This window comes from Acartia tonsa, chromosome 13 (genome assembly GCF_053477335.1).
Source record: "Acartia tonsa isolate MP-2025a chromosome 13, ASM5347733v1, whole genome shotgun sequence".
NCBI classification, from domain to species: Eukaryota; Metazoa; Arthropoda; class Copepoda; order Calanoida; family Acartiidae; genus Acartia; species Acartia tonsa.
This window is the reverse complement of record NC_137272.1, coordinates 31,517,998-31,535,748: the sequence shown is the minus strand read 5'-3', so window position 1 is coordinate 31,535,748 and position 17,751 is coordinate 31,517,998. Positions and strand designations below refer to the sequence as shown.

Below are 17,751 nucleotides of genomic sequence, written 5' to 3'. Positions count from 1 at the left end.
ATACCAAATATAAATATGTATTTTTTGTCCGTATCTCGGAGCTGTGTGGATTGGAGTGTCGCCATACTGTAAAAATACATTTACAGGTTTCATGATATTTTTTTTGTAAGATTTTTATATTATCTATCCCTAACCAAATATGAAATATGAATATTATGACTGTGACTCGCTGAAGTATGGATTGATGTTTCGCCGTACTGAAAAAATGCATTTTAAGGTTTCGTGATATTTTTCTGTGTATGGTTTTCAGAATATCAATCCCTCTACCAAAAAAGTAAGATCAGTATATAATGATTGCAACTGAATATTTTAGTATTTTATCATTTTGCTGGGTTTTGGTTTATAAATAATTAATCTTAATATGTAAAAAATACTAATATTTTTGTCACAAAAACTGTGAATTTTATAGTATAATCGAATTTTATGGGTGTAAAAATGGCAATGAAAGCTTGTTATTGCTACACTAATTATGGAGAAAATTGTTCTTAGTTTTTATTAAGTTAATAAATGAATGAAAAATAAAACAATAAATATAAAAAATCTCCCGTTTTTCTATTTCCTTTTATAAAAAAAGAAATAATTATGTTGAAAAAGTTATGTAGAATTTATAAAAAAAAATCATGTTATATACATTTTTTTTTTCATTTCCAAAATTAGATTTTCAAAACGGCATATTATTTCAACAGCACTAGCTTCCAGGGAGGGAGGGGATATTGGGCTGTTTATTACATCAATTCCTAAAGTTTTATTACAACAATTTCTTATTGGTTGGCTTAACAACTTGAGAACTCTTATCGAATTTTGATCTGTTAGTTCATTAAGTTTAGTGACCAAATATTTCAACCACTATTTATAATCCACTGAAGATCTTCTATTTTTTTCCAAATACATTTCCTTCGGTCGAACTAGGTGTGTCTTTTTTAATGTAATCAATGAGTAATTTATAATTAAGGGGACAGGGATGTCGCACCTCAAGATAATTGTTTTGCCAACAACTTCTCTGTAAGTCCCTATATATATTAATGCCAGGGATCTAAATGGATAAGACAATGACTAATAAATTAATGTACATCCCCAATGATGATACACAAAATCACGCCTCTGCAGATTAGAATTAGTAGTTGAAAAGTTAATAAGCTAACGAATAAGAAAGCGTTGTTACAAAACTTTGGGGACTAGTGTAATAAACAGCCCATTTTCCCCTCTCTTTCTATGTTAAGATGCTCATGTGTCTGTCTGTCTGGTTGCACTCGGTAAGATCTCATAAATGGCTACACCAAAAAGTTATTTCATTGGGTTCCAGTACAATTAACAGTCCAATGTCCCCTCCCTCCCGGCATAATTTCACATTGTACAATGTTCATACAATCATAGAAAATTAACATATTATATAGAATTTACTCATACATACACATACACACACATACACACACACACAAACACATACACATACTTATACTTTACATATTAGCATTATTGGAATAAATACATACAATGCAAGTTTAAGAGGAGCTACAAAAAATATAAAAAACTTCATTTTTATCATGCTATCGATATGTATTAGTTTTTAGATAACCCCAATAGACAACCTTCACTTTTTATTGTACAATCTTTGTCTGAAAGTCTGGGCTTGATAACGCCTGTTTATAGGTCAAGGCATTCCCCGTACTCTTACAATTGATGTCACGTGTCCAAAATGGCAACACAACTATTTTTAAAGTCTCTAGTATGGCTAGCATTTAATAACATTGTCAGTTTTGCAGATTTTTGCAGCTCAAGTTGTTTGGTTTGTATTATTGTTTGTGGAGATTCCTGCAATTCGCGGGCATGTTTCACAATAAGCTTAACTGTCGGGACAATCCTAAACTGCTTTAAATAAATATTTTGAACAGCTAAAAAGTTTTAAAATTTTGTAGAGCCCCCTCTAAATAATAATAAGGGTGTCGACGCTTTAACAGAAACCCAAATAAGCTGAAATCATCGTGTAACTTATATATAACATGTTTAAAAGGGCAGATACTCTGCAATTTAGGTTGTCAGTACGTCAATTCACAAATAGTAGCACATGACAGACTAAGACTCCTAACAATTAGAGTTTAGATTGAGAAAGAGAAAAAGGATAATAGGCTGTTTATTACACTAGTCCCTAAAGTTTTATTATAACATTTTCTTATTCAATGGCTTAACAACTTTATGGACTACATGAATTTTGATTGGTTCGTTAATTAAGTTGAGTGTTCAAATGTTTCAACCACTAATTTTAATATACTGAAGGGGTAATTTGTGTATCATCATTCGGGATGTACATCAACTTTTCGGCCATTGTCTTATCCCTAACTTACTTTGTACTGCACTAGCGGTTGCGCCCCTAGCATCTAGAGACTCGAAGGCAGAAAATAGCCTAAAACCATCAACAAACTTAAATTTAGATTTGAATAGTCTAAAACTATCAAAGGACCTATGTCAAGCTCCCCTAAAATAGATGACTCAATCGGTCTGTAGTTATTAAAATCTTAAGCCTCAGACAAAAAACCTTACTACTTTATATAACTTTTAAATAGTTTGCGAGATCTTTAAAAACCTACAAATTCATGAAACAAAACATTTTAACCTTTTAAAATGGTAAAAAATTTCAAAATTACGAAATTCAATAAAAAGATTCTTATCTAAGTAAAATATTATCAAACCATTTATATAGAAATCTATTGCGATTTCAAAATAATTTTCAACCAATTTTCTTTATATTAGTGTGCTTTGAATTTCGTATAATGTTTTATATGCTATTATATGAAGCAATAAGTTTTTTTTGTATGTAGCGAAGGATCTCGCTAACCGCTGAACCCATTAAATTCTCTCTTTTATTCAAGTTTTATATAGTTCCAAAGATGATTTTAGGCTGATTATTTTTGTATTTAGGTCTTGGGAAGGTTTTAGTCTGTTTATCTGTCCTCTTCGAATAAAGATCCCCTAAATGATAGGAAACCGCTAGTATGTAAAACCATAAAGGTAGGTTTGAGAAAAAGCCAAAAGTGTCATGTGTGACAACATTAAAATCCATCTCTTTTTTGGGGGGTTTTCTTTCCCAATTCTCCTCTCATCCTTCCTTTTTAAACGTATTTATTTGACGTCACACATGACACTTTAGGCTATCTTTAAGTTTGACAGATGAGAGGAAAGCAAAGGGAAGGGAAAAGTTTGTGCTGTTGTATTAATTTGCGGTTCTGGTGATTTGATAATGTTATACTTATGCGGAAGTGAATACACACTCTTTAAATTACTTGATATTTCAGGACATTAAAGGCTGAAAATTTGTTCTAATTGAAAGTATGAAGAAATAATGGAGAGATCTTAAGGGATAAGACAATAAACAATATATTTGTGTACGTTCCCAATGATGAAAATATAAAATTACCCCTTATGTAGATCAAAATTTTGATAAAAAGTTCAGGCATTGCCTGTTTAAACCCAGCAATAAAGATTTAATAAATGCAGTCAAAAGTTATTATCAAACATATAAGATAACGTATTTCTAAAACTTTGGGTACCAGTATAATTTACAGTCTAATATCCCCTCCCTCCCTCTGGAAGATATAACGCAGATTCAACAGGGATAGGATAATGGAAAAAAAATAATCTTCAATGAGTGAAATTCTTCCTTTGGTAGGTTATATTTATTACATAATAAAGATGCTTTGTTATCCTTTCTCTAAAATATAACTAAAAGAACGTGTCCTAACTTTTGTGATTTAAAAAAAATACCTAGTCGGTACTATTAGTAAGTAGTAGATTTAAAGTGTTTCATAGACTTTAGATTTGCAATCGTTTTTTTGTAGACCTCTTATTTTTGAAGTAATTTAAGTTTTTTTTCTAAAGTACTTAAATTCAACAACAAAAAAAAGAAAATTGCCATTATGAACAAAAATAGTAAGATTTTTAATTTGACACCTTACTCTTTGAATTCTGTTCAGTAATTATTGAAAAAAAATCTGTTTTGTTGAAGCCCGGTGAATCAAAACTTTGAACGTTGGGAGCTTGTCACGAATGGGTTAAAAAATTCACAAAAGTTAGGACACGTTCTTTAAGGAATTTGATAACAATTTTAATCTTTGTTTTGTGAAATTAGATGTAAACATAAAGATTAAACAGTGAGGGGCTAATTAATCCCCCCCCCCTATCTCCTATCTCTAAGCCTTAGGAAGCGCAACTACTCTATAATGAGGGTATGGCATTTTGACAAAATACCTCTCTATTATTTTTTCCTTGTTAATTGGTGGATTTTTAAATTTACAAATATTAAATTGAAGGACACATTTACATCTAATTATCAAATCCAGTGCTGACTATCGGCTACTCCAATAGCCTCTAGGGGCTTTGTATTCATAGATTAATATGGGGGTTAAAAATAGCGTAAAACCATTACAGGTCCTATATAGAGTCTATATAAATGGATAACCAAATATATCATAGGATTCATGTACATTACTTTATTAAATTAAAGGGAAAAATAAAACGAGTTTTAATTACACTGGTACCCAAAGTTTTATAACCAAGTTATCATATTCGTTGGCTCATGAATACTCCTAACGAAATTTGATTGGTTGGTTCCAAACCAGCAGTATCCAAACTTTTAACCAATAACACACAGTTTTTTTGCATTTTCGTCTTAGGTATCTTATCAATTTATCAGCCATTGTCCTATCCCTTATGATCCCTGTTCTGTATTTATTATTTTAACAATAATTGTCCCTCTACATTGATTAATATCTAAGATATTGAAATTTGAATAAAATTCATTGTTTGGCGCCGATATTTAAATAAAAAGTGAATTTTGGTGTTTTTACATATTATCCAAATATTAACTCATTTAAATTGTAAAAAAAACCTTTGATTGCAAAAACTTTGTTTTAAGATTCAATAACATAAAGTAAGTCATTTTCAATTAATGTGAAACGCCTAACATAGCAGCAGTCTTTATACTAATAACTAAATACAGGAATTTATGTACATCTTCAATGATGACAAACAAATATACCCCTTATGTATATTAATACGTTTGAACACTACTTGTTTGAAACGAACCAATCAATTTAAGAAAATGTACCCAAAGTTTAATATATAAAACTTTGGATACCAGTATATTTTATAGACCAATGTCCCCACCCTCCTTGTCAATCATGAATATAAAACAATATGCGAAAGTGAATATACACCAAAAATATAAATCTAGTTGGACGCTAAAAGCCCCATAATCAAATATCTAAAATTAAAGATTAAAATAATACTCCACTATTATTCCAAGATTTTTTAGGTAAATGAAAATTTGAAAAAACAAGTAATAGTATGTTCAAAAGTAGCGCAGTAACGATATCATTTATATAAAACGTGTTAAATGAAGCTTTTTGTAGATAAGTTTATACATCAAGAGAGAGAGGGAGAGAGAGAGAGAGAGAGAGAGAGAGAGAGAGAGAGAGAGAGAGAGAGAGAGAGAGAGAGAGAGAGAGAGAGAGAGAGAGAGAGAGAGAGAGAGAGAGAGAGAGAGAGAGAGAGAGAAAGAGAGAGAGAGAGAGAGAGAGAGAGAGAGAGAGAAAGAGAGAGAGAGAGAGAGAGAGAGAGAGAGAATGAAATAAAGAAAAGGAGAGAGAGAAAAAAGATAGATAGATAGAGTGAGAGAGATAGAGGATTAGGAAAAAGAAAAAAAAAATTAGAGAGAGAGAGAGAGAGAGAAAGAGAGCTGTTTGACAGACTAACATAGTGACTTACAGACATACATACACTAGTTACAGAGCAGCTGCGCTTACAACAATATTTAGATAATTTTAAGTTCTTTTTCTAAAATTTTGCACAAAAAATCTCCTAAAGTGTTTTTTTTAAAGTAAATTATAGGCCTTTTATTATCAGTAATCTTTGAGGTTTATTTTGTGGTAATTTGACATTTAAAATCTTTAAAATAATAATTTTTATTGAAAAATTGAATTTTTGGATTTGTAAACTTATCAAAACAAAAATTAAGTTTAAATTCCATTAGTATTAGGTCGAATTATGGGGAATTAAGGGATCCCAAAATCATACCACCCCTCCCCTTACATAGAGCATTAAGGACTAGGGGCACAGCCTCTACAGTTAATTAAAAAGCCTCGATCAATCTAAAAAGGCGACTTTTTAAAAACTCTTTTAATATCATTTTTGGCAACAATTACGTTAGAATAAACAGAAATAAAATTTAACAAGGATGACAAGGTATAAAGATTTGTAGCTTGTTAAGAACTAGAGAGAGAGAGAGACCGACAGAGATAAAAAAAGAGAGAGATAAAAAGAGTTTGTGTGTGAGATAGAGAGAGTGAGAGAAAGACAGACAGACAAACAGATAGTCAGATAGAAAGAGAGAGAGATATAGAGAAAATCAGAAGACAGACAAAAAGACAGAGACAGACAGACGATGAGAGAGAGAGAGAGAGAGAGAGAGAGAGAGAGAGAGAGAGAGAGAGAGAGAGAGACAGAAAGACAGACAGATAGAAAGAGAGAGAGAAAGAAAGAGAGACAGACAGACAGACAGAAAGACAGAGACAGACAGACACAGAGAGGGAGAGAGAGACGATGAGAGAGAGATAAAAAAGACCGAATAATTATCAAGAAGAAAAAAGAGTTTAAATCGCAACAGACAAAATAAGAAGTACAGACCATAAAGCTATAGCTTAGATACGCTCCCCGAAGAAAAAGCCCATCAAATCTCAATCTTATTCTAGACGTACAGACCATAGTGATAAAGCGTAGCTACGCTCCCTTCAAAAAAAGCCCATCAAATCTCAATCTAATTCTAGACGGTCCTAAATTGACATCGTTTAAATATGAATAAATATTACCATTGTGCTGGCGTCGCACGGATAAAAGAATGAGTACTAAAACTGGTACTCAAAGGTTTTAATCACGTTATCTGAATCGTTAACTTAAAAAACTTTAATTATTTTTATTTTATTTGATTAGTTTATATAAAACAATTAGTGTCAAAAATTTCAACCAATAAGTTTATATTCGGAAAGGGTAATTTTGTTTACCATGTTTGAGAATGTATCAATTCATCGTCCAATGTCTGATTCCTTAAGATCCTAGTCATATATGAATTATATCTACGTATGCTTATTAACCAAGATCAACGTAGGTCGTCGGGGAAGGTTGGAATGTCGGCCCAACAAGCGTCATAACTAAGAACTTAAAAATTGTTCTTACTGTTGCTATGTCAGGTGCGCGACATAAATAGTTAATATAGGGGCACATAAACAGGCGCAATTCATTAACGTGCACATTTAATACTTCTCAGACAAAGGTCGTGCAATCAAAGGGTTGGTTGTCTGTTGGATGTTACTTAACTAATATCCTTGGGTGTTAGAGTATCGCATTCCATTACAAGCGGGAAATGCTCTGGACTCTTTAGATGATCTCTTCAAAATCGAAGGAAAATCCTGCCCTTACAAGGTTAAGGTAACTATCCATTTACTCATGATATTTTCAAATCGTAACTGTAGTAAGAAATAAAATTAGATTCGCTCTGTAGTAGATTTATTCATATCTAGTCTATCCTTTATACTGTCTATTTGTCTACATGGAGAGAGGGGACGTAGGGCTAATTATTACACAAGTGCCCAAAGTTTTATGATAACATTTTCTTATTCGTAGGCTTAACAACTTTTGGGACTTTAGTGAATTTTGATTGGTTGATTCATTAAGTTAAGTGTCAAAACGTTTCAACTACTAATTTTAATCTACAGGAGAGTAAATTTTGTGTATCATCATTGGGGATCTACACCAATTTATCGGTCTGTGTCTTATCCCTTTAGATCCCTGATCCTTTATACTGTCTATTTGTCTATCTTTTCAGGGATCACAAGGGATATGACAATGGATGATAAATTGATGTACATTTCCAATGATGATACACAAAATTACCCCTTCTTTAGATTATAATTAGTGGTTGAAACGTTTGAACACTCAACTTAATGAACCAACCAATCATAATTCAATAAAAATCACCAAAGTTGATATGCCAACGAATAAGGATGCATTAATATAAAACTTTGGGGACTAGTGTAATAAAAAGCCCATTGTCCCCTCCCTAACTGGTCTATTTGTCTATCTTTACCAGGGAAATTAAGGGATAAGACAATGGATGATAAATTGATGTACACCTCAAATGAGTATAAGTTTTTCTTTGAAGGGCAAAGGTACCCTCTTTCAAAATAGATATAAACCTTCCCTGGAACTGTACATGGTAATGAGGTACGCCTGTTTGGGGCCAAGGGATTCCCCATACTATAACTATTTATTTCGTTCCCTTGACAAAGCAGAAGTAGGAACTATTTAATTATGACGCGGTGTTAAACTGAGATTCGAAACTATCTCCTCCCCGACGACGAGCGGATGCGCTACATTTTGAGTTGCGGATTTAAATAAAAAAAGTTGACTTACATCATTCTTAATATCCGGCTTGCAGCCGGTGATCAGAATATTGCGGCTGCTCTGGTTGTGTCCGGTCTGGCAGGCCAGGTGGAGTGGCGTGAACCCACCGCGATTCTTCAGGTAGACGTTGCCCCGCCGTTTGCACAGCAGGTTGACCGTTTGGCTGTACCCTTTCCATGCAGCCTCGTGTAAAGCTGTGTTGCCGTACTGAAATAGAAAAAAATAATCATTAAAAATGTTTATTTTATCTATCTATAAAATTATCTATTGATCTATCTATCCATACATCCATTCATCTATCTACTTATCTAACTAAAATGTATTTATTTATATATTTACCTACATTAATCCATCTATTAATTTATTTATCTATCTTTGATCCATCTATCCAGCTATATCTATCTATCTATTGCTCTTAATTCTCTTTCTTTATGTATTTTTTCATCTAATTAACTCAAGTATCAAATGTTAAGCATTAAAGTATTAGGAACGGTTTCTAAACTCCTTTACTACCTTAGTATGAGAGTATGATTACAGCCTGGGCTAGCATTATACTCTACTGTTATTATACTGTAACAAAAGATCTTTAGAACGGATACAAAGGAAAGATATGGAAAGAGCATGAAAGGGTATCAAAACAAAACTGCAATTTTTTTGGTAAAATAATAAAATATTGAACTTTAACCGACTTTCAATTAGGCCTTTAAAAATAAACCAATAGTGTCGGGAACGTTGACACAGCCAAGTAGCAGAAAACAATTTGCTAGCAGACGAAAAAGGTCCCTGGAAAAGGGGGGCAGGTAGTTATCTGTATTTACATCTATACTATAGATCTGTTATTAAATGTTGCTTACAAAGCACCTCGCTCATATAATGCTGTTTCGTATGCACGTCTGTTAAAGAAGAGATTGTAATTACATTGGCAAAATAGTAATTATGAAATCAGGATATGCACAATAAACTTCAAGTCATAGGACAATGGCAGTTTCATTTATCTTACCCCCATTAATTTTTATTTATTATATTAAACATATGAAGTAGTCGTCAGTTTCGCAACATCGACTCTTAAGGGGCGTTTCGTCTTACTTTTACAGTAGCTTTTCACCTATTTCTTTAACATTTACCTAACCTAAAATAACATAGCAAATACGAAAATACGACGAAACGCCTCTTCAAAGTAATTGTCACAAAACTGACAAAAACCGTAAGTTTTTTTGTTTGTTTATTAAGATCTCAATAGCCAATGGGTAAAAAAAAATATTTGTTTATTTTAGGTAAGCTCCATTTAGGTATTACGATGGTTTAAGGCTATTTTTATGGCTCCTAAAGGACAGAGTCCTAGATGCAAGGGGTGAAGCGGGTAGTTATCTCATGAAGCAATTAGATGCAACTACCGATAGGTTAATATGATACATCAAAAGATAACTGGATAGATAGATAGATAGATAGATAGATAAAAAGCAGAAAATAAAGTGATGCATAGATAATATACAATACATATATAAGAACTAATAAATAGATTATAGTTAAAGAAAATAATAGATAGATAGAAAAGGAATAAATAGACAAAACTATTATATGGATAGATAGATAGATTGGTGGATAGATATATAATATATGTATTGATAGATAATGTATAGATATCATGAATAGGATGGGTAGATATGATATAGATGGATTGACGGATAGATATAATATAGATGGATAGATAGATAATGAATATATAGATAGATGGATGAATTGATAGAAAATGAATAAAAAAAACTAATATATGGATAGATAGATAGATTGATGGATAGATATATAATATATGTATTGATAGATAATGTATAGATATCATGAATAGATAGATGGATGGATAGATATGATATAGAAGGATTGACGGATAGATATAATATAGATAGATAGATAGATAGATAATGGATAGATACATGGATGGATGGATAGATAGATAGATGGAGGGATAGATATATAAAGAGATATATAGATGGATGGATAGATATATAGATATATAGATGGATGGATAAATAGAAAGATGGATAGATAGATAATGATAGATAGATAGATAATGAATAGATAGAGAGATAGATATATAGATGGATAATGAATAGATAGATATAAGATTAGCAAAGGTTACACTACAGGTTAATGAGATACGTTTCCTATCCTTCCTCTCACACCATGGGAAAATAACCAAAAAAATTGGAATTTGTAAAATATTAATTTTAGGTGCTCGTATGTGATTAACGTATAGCTTTTTGTTGTAAATTAGCAATGTTAAAGGGTCATATTGAAATAGAATCTTGAGTGTGCATTCCTGTGACAATTAGGTATAAACTAAGGAACTCTGTAATTTTTTACAAAATCTTAAGAAATTTTTGCTTACTAGAACTTATTATTATCTAAATTTTTGAAATATAGGTTCCTAAGACGATACGGCAAAAATATCTAAAACCTATCATAACTCTAATATCTTTCTAAAATATAAGTATACATATTTCCCTATTTAAACTTTTTCGACTAATTTTAGGTTCCATAAAAATTCCATTGTGTGTAAATATTATGTTATTAAGTATTATGGAAGATTTTTAAGATTATAACTCAGTTATTACTTATTATCATTTGATTATAGCATTAGCTTTTTTTGTTTGTCTATCTGTCTATCTATCTTATCATATATCATTCTGCTAATCTATCTATGTCTATCTATTTATCTCAGTTAACTTATTATCATATATATATCTGTTTATCTATTCATCTTTCTCCTTATCTATTCTCCTGTCTGTCTATCTATCTACATATAAAGTCAATCTATCTTTTAAGAAAAAACTAAAATTACGAAATATTAAATCGCTAGGAACAAAAAACACTTAAATAAATCGTTTTTTCGGTGACCCCTAAAATGGTGGGTCCACGTATTACGTGCATGACAGATATCTCGAGTTTTTTCCGTCTTAATTTCTTACGACTTTTTATACAGTTTTGTATTGTGGGAGGCGTAGTTAGACAAATTAGTTGGGGGGGAAAGTACCAATTCAACGGTGGGCGTTCATTTCCGCATACTATCACTTCAGCATATTGTTTCATCAATACACAAAAGCAAATTAAATTAGAAGGGGTATACAGTAGTGGGTGTAATGGATCTAAAGGGATAATGATAATAAGACAATGGCCGATAAATTAATATATACCCCAATGATGATACTTAGAATAACCTCTTCAGTAGATTAAAATTTGTGGTTGAAAAGTGTGAACAATCAACCTAATAAAGTAACCAATTTAAATTGACTCAATCCCCAAAATTGTTAAGCCAACTAATGAAAATACGTTATTTTAAAACTTTGGGTACTATTGTTATTGCCCACTCTTTCTCTGCTGTACAAAGTTTGTACGGTGTTAACAAGGACAAAAGGGATGTAAAGTAGAAAATATTTTTTACGTGAAATAAAAGAAATTATTTTTTTTCATTAAATAAAAGAAATATATTTTGTATCTTGTTTATAAAAATATTGTAGATTCTCAATAAATTTTGCTTAGTAATTTACCACATCATATTATAGACATCTTTCCGTGGATAATAAGTGAAAACAAGGTTTCGAATGCCTTAACTATAAAAACTGGTGCTAATCTTATGATATTTACTTTAATACTCATGTAAAATTTCTGTAATATGATTAATAGGAATAGAGTAGCCCCGCTACTAGAAAATAATTTATTTGTACTTAATAGCCTTTCTTTAAGAGAAATAATTCTTCAATTTATACATGGGAACGTTTTATGGGGGCGTTCAAAAAAGAGGTGGTTTATCCACCACCAATAATTAAAATTTAAACAAAAATAAAAATCTGTATTTTAATGTATTTTGTATACGTAAATATATTCAATTCGTTAGTATCTTTTATTTGAATGCTTACAAGCGACTTCAGATAAAGTATCAATTAATTCGCATGCGTCGCATGTGTTTGAATGTATTCGTATGAAAGTAAATTATGTTTGTATGAATAAATGGAGTTGAAATATGGATCTTTAAATTGTTGGCGCAGTTTATCTATAATTTAGATGTCAGTCAGTCTGTTTATTTCACTTTTTATTACTTTTATTTTTAATTTTTATATTTTTTAGGTATTTTCCTTATAGGATTTCAAACAGAGTGACAGATTAACAGGGAGAAAAAACAAAGTTAGTTACAGTGTAGATTTGCTTTTAAAAATGAGTTTATTTGCCAACATTTTTCTGCTGAGTGCCATTCAACTTTCTCCTCACCCTCAAAGGGTTAAAAATCCAAAAAGAATAGAAAAATATTATTCTGTTCAAGTGTACAACAGTGGAGAAAAATCTTGGATAATAAATCAGTTTTATTCTGTTAGTGAGTAAATCAATATTAGTTTATAAAAGCGAAGCTTTTCTATAATTAGGGTCGGTCCGTCCGTACGTCCGTCCGTAATGGATAGCTTTTTTCGTTAATTTAGACATGTTAGAATTGTCCTATCGATTTCAAACTTTGCATGGTGATTCCTTTAGTAGTTAGGTACGATTTAGAAAGCGTAGCAACTCTATAATCATTATCAAAATGTCCATACATCCATTTTAAACATGTTAATTTTTTTATTTTTTTAATTAGTTTTTTTTCGTTAATTTAGGCATGTTAGAATTGTCCTATCGATTTCAAATTTTGCATGGTGATTCCTGTAATAGTTAGGTGCGAGTTAGAAAGCGTAGCAACTCTATAATCATTACCAGAATGTCCGTACGTCCATTTTAAACATGTTGATTTTTTTTACAAATTTGTATGTGACCTAATTATTTGATTGGTCTGATTTTTGGTATACTGGTTCCTGGGACAACATAGTACAATATTATAAGCAAAGCAACTCTATAATCAAGTCCTAAAAATGTAAGTATGTCTATAATCATTATCCTGTATCAAGCAGTTTTTCAACAAATTTACTTACAATTTTGCTTTGACTCTTATACATTCACATTCTGATTATTCAGTTCTGACATTACACAAGTGTTAATGTCCGTTTGTCCTACCGTTTCAGAGCTTCGCTTTTATGGATGTTGTCATCCTTGTTTAAAAGCAAAGCTTTTATATAATTAAAGTCTGTCTGTATGTATTTAAGTTTATTAGGTTGGGAGAGTTAGCTCTCTTGATTAATTTAAACAGGTTAGAATTGTCCTATTAATTTCAAACTTTGTATGATGATTCCTATAATAAGGGGGGGGGGGGTTTTAATGCAACCATCTCGTAATCAGTGAGCAAATGGCACTTAGAATTCGAATTTCGATCTGAAATTTTGCATGAGTAATCCTTGATAGGTCTATTTTCCCTAAATCGAACAAAAAGTTGGAAAAGTAACGGCTGGCGGCTGGCAGCTCAGCCGTTTAGCCATTTTTGGCCTATTTTTAGGGCAAATTCATCATTAATTACGTAGGAATCAACTTTTTGAAACATATTTCTGGTTTAATTCATGTTAAATGATAACAATAACCACTTTTTAAAATTTTTAGTACCAGCTGCTAAACGGCTAGAACCAGCTGAAAACGGCTGGGAGCCGCCAAGAGTATAAAGGGTAGATAGGGCTTGTGACATGTCTAGGGGTAGGTTTCTATGGGTGCTGAGCTCAAAAATGCTACTAAAAATAGTGACGGCCAATCCATATGGCAGCTGGGTAACAGCTGCAGCTCAGCTGCGAGCGGCCAAGAGTAGAATGAGTAGATAGGGCTTGTGACGTGTCTAGGGGTAGGTTTTTATAGGTGCTGAGCTCAAAAATGCTAACAAAAATAGTGGAGGCCCATCCACATGGCAGCTGGGTAATGGACGCAGCTCAGCTGGGTAACAGCCGCAGCTCAGACGAGATAGGCCAAGAGTAGAATGAGTACAAGAGGCATGTGACGTGTCCAGGATTAGGTTTTTATGGGTGCTGAACTCAAAAATGCTTCTAAAAATAGTTTCGGCATATCCTTATGGCAGTTAAGTAATAGCTGCTGCTCAGCTGCGAGCGGCTAAGAGTAGAATGATTAGATAGGGCTTGTGACGTGTCTAGAGGTAGGTTTTTATTGGTGCTGAGCTCATAAATGGTACCAAAAATAGTGGCAGCCCATCCACATTGCAGCTGGGTAACAGCATCCATATGGCAGCTGGGTAATGGCCGAAGCTCAGCTGGTAGAGGCCAAGAGTAGAATGTGTACATAGTGGCGACCCATCCAAATGGCAGCTGAGTAACAGCTGCAGCTCAGCTGCGAGTGGCCAAGAGTAGAATAAGTAGATAAGGCTTGTGATGTATCTAGGGGTAGGTTTTCATGGGTGCTGAGCTCAAAAATGGTACCAAAAATAGTGGCAACCCATCCACATTGCAGCTGGGTAACAGCTGCAGCTCAGCTGCGCGCCACCAAGAGTATAATTAGTAGATAGAGCTTGTGACGTGTCTCGGGGTTGGTTTTTATGGGTGTTGAGCACAAATATGCTACTAAAAATAGTGGTGACCAATCCATATATAGCAGCTGAGTAACAGCTACGGCTCAGCTAGGAGTGGCCAAGAGTAGAATGAGTAGATAGGGCTTGTGATGTGTCTTAGGGTAGGTTTTTATGAGTGCTGAGCTCAAAATGCTACCAAAAATAGTGGTGACCCATCCATGTGGCAGCTGGGTAACGGCGGCAGCTCAGCTGGGAGCGGCCGAAAGTAGAATGAGTACATAGGGCTTGTGACGTGTCCAGGGGTAGGTATTGATGAGTGCTGAACTCAAAAATACTACCAATAATAGTGGCGGCTCATCCAAATGGCAGCTGGGTTACAGCTACAGCCCACAAGCCCTATCTACTCATTCTACTCTTAGCCTCCCCCAGCTGAGCTGCAGCTGTTACCCAGCTGCCATATGGATGGGTCGCCACTATTTTTGGGAGCATTTTTTAGCTCAGCACCCATTAAAACCTACCCCTAGACACATCATAAGCCTTATCTACTCATTCTACTCTTGGCCTCTCACAGCTGAGCTGCGGCCGTTACCCAGCTGCCATATGGATGGACCGCCACTATTTTTGGTAGCATTTTTGAGCTCAGCACCCATAAAAACCTACCCCTAGACACGTCATAAGCCCCATCTACTCATTCTACTCTTGACCGCTCGCAGCTGAGCAGCAGCTGTTACCCAGCTGCCATATGTATTGGCCGCCACTATTTTTAGTACCATTTTTGAGCTTAGCACCCATAAAAACCTACCCCTAGACACGTCACAAGCCCTATCTACTCATTCTACTCTTGGGCGCTTGCAGCTGAGCAGCAGCTATTACTCAACTGCCACATGGATTGGCCATCACAATTTTTGGTAGTATTTTTGAGCTCAGCACCCATAAAAACCTAACCCTGGACATGTCACATGCCCTATGTACTCATTCTACTCTTGGCCTCTCCCAGCTGAGCTGCCGCCGTTACCCAGCTGCCACATGGATGGGCCGCCACTATTTTTGGTAGCATTTTTGAGCTCAGCACCCATAAAAACCTACCCCTAGACACGTCACAAGCCCTATCTACTCATTCTACTCTTGGCCACTCGCAGCTGAGCTGCAGCTGTTACCCAGCTGCCATATGGATTGGCCGTCACTATTTTTAGTAGTATTTTTGAGCTCAGCACCCATAAAAACCTACCCCTAGACATGTCACAAGCCCAATCTACTCTTCATACTCTTGGCCGCTCCCAGCCGTTTTCAGCCGGTTCTAGCCGTTTAGCAGCTGGTACTAGAAATTTTAAAAATGGTTATTGCTTTCATTTAATATGAATTAAACCAAAACTATGTTTTAAAAAAATGATTCCTACGTAAATAATGATGAATTTTCCCTAAAAATAGGCCAAAAACGGCTAAACGGCTGAGCTGCAGCCGCCAGCCGTTACTTTTCCAACTTTTTGTTCGATTTAGGGAAAATAGACCTATCAAGGATTACTCATGCAAAATTTCAGATCGAAATTCGAATTCTAAGTGCCATTTGCTCACTGATTACAAGATGGTTGCATTAAAACCCCCCCCCTTAGGTAATCAAAGCAATTCTTTAATTGTTATTCAGCTATTTTTTGGGATAATGATTCCTATTAAAACAAGGTACAATGTTATAAGCAAATCATCTCTATAATTAATTAGAAAATATATGTATTTCCTTGAAAATTTTCCTGTATTAAAGAAGATTGCAACAAATTTACTAAATTTACTTTAAATTTTTGTAGACCTATGTTTAGTATTCTTCTTATTAAGTTCTGATACTCTACAAGTGTTAATGTTTGTTTGTCCTACGTTTCAGAGCTTGGCTTATGTGGATGCCAAATGAGGAAAACAGTTATAAGATATGCGCCAAAGGGCAATAATAGGTAAATTTTATTAATTTTATTATAATCAATAAATTTATTTGATGTAAAATCATATCTATATTCCATAAAAAAATTTAAGGGGGGGGGGGGAGTTTTTACACTTATAGGAAATGAAATTCAGTATAAAATTTTGAAAATTGAATTGTGGGACTTTCCTTTTTTTGGCTAGTGGAGCAAAATAGCCCCTCAATGCTCATGTTGAAAACTTTAAAAATAAACTACGTGGCCTAGAAACAAAATTATAAGCTTATTTTTGTCATAAATTTAGGTTTCCAGTAACTAATTATATTTTTACAATAAAAATACCCATTTTTATAGTCAAAATCATTAAAAAAAATTAAGTTTTACTTGCGTTGTACCGAATGTACTGTAGCCAATCAGAAGGCTGAATCAGCTTAACAACCAATCACATCTAAGCTTGTATTAGTTTACCCCTTTGTTTCCGCTATGATTTTTGTTTAAAAATGCAATTTAAATCGAATTTTTTTCATAGATTTTGACTATGAAATGTGGTGTTTTTATTGTAAAAATGTAATCAGTTACAGGCAATCTAAGTTTCTGACAAAGATAAGGTTATAATTTTATGTCTAGGCAACGTAATTTAATATTGTTTTTTCTTTTATGAGCATTGGAAATCTTTCAAAAATTCCATTGTACATAAAATGCTATTTTGAAATGCCTAGAACTTTTTTTTATTGAAGCTGAAGGCTTATAATTTGGGGTATTGGGTCTTCTTGTGGCAGTCTTTTAGCAGTTAAAGTGTGTTATTTCTTACAGGCGTCCTTTAAAACTTCATTAATTTTTATCAACCTCCCCCCCCCCCCTCCCTACTTAGTTCAGTTTTGATAAAAAGTTAATATTAAAAAAATCAAATTGATGTCTTTAAAATAAGCTCAGAACTCCAAATCAAATTTTTTATGTATTCACTATGGTTGTCCATCT

At 33.3% G+C, this 17,751-nt stretch overlaps 1 protein-coding gene across 1 annotated transcript in view; it reads right to left on the bottom strand.

The window, feature by feature from the left end:
• The window catches only part of LOC145334930 (uncharacterized), a 191,342-nt gene that overhangs the window by 83,644 nt on the left and 89,947 nt on the right, over window positions 1-17,751 (bottom strand). Inside the window, exon 4 of the mRNA XM_080180568.1 lies at window positions 8,461-8,658. Coding sequence (XP_080036694.1) covers window positions 8,461-8,658 — 198 coding nt within the window. The remainder of the gene's footprint in view (window positions 1-8,460; window positions 8,659-17,751) is intronic.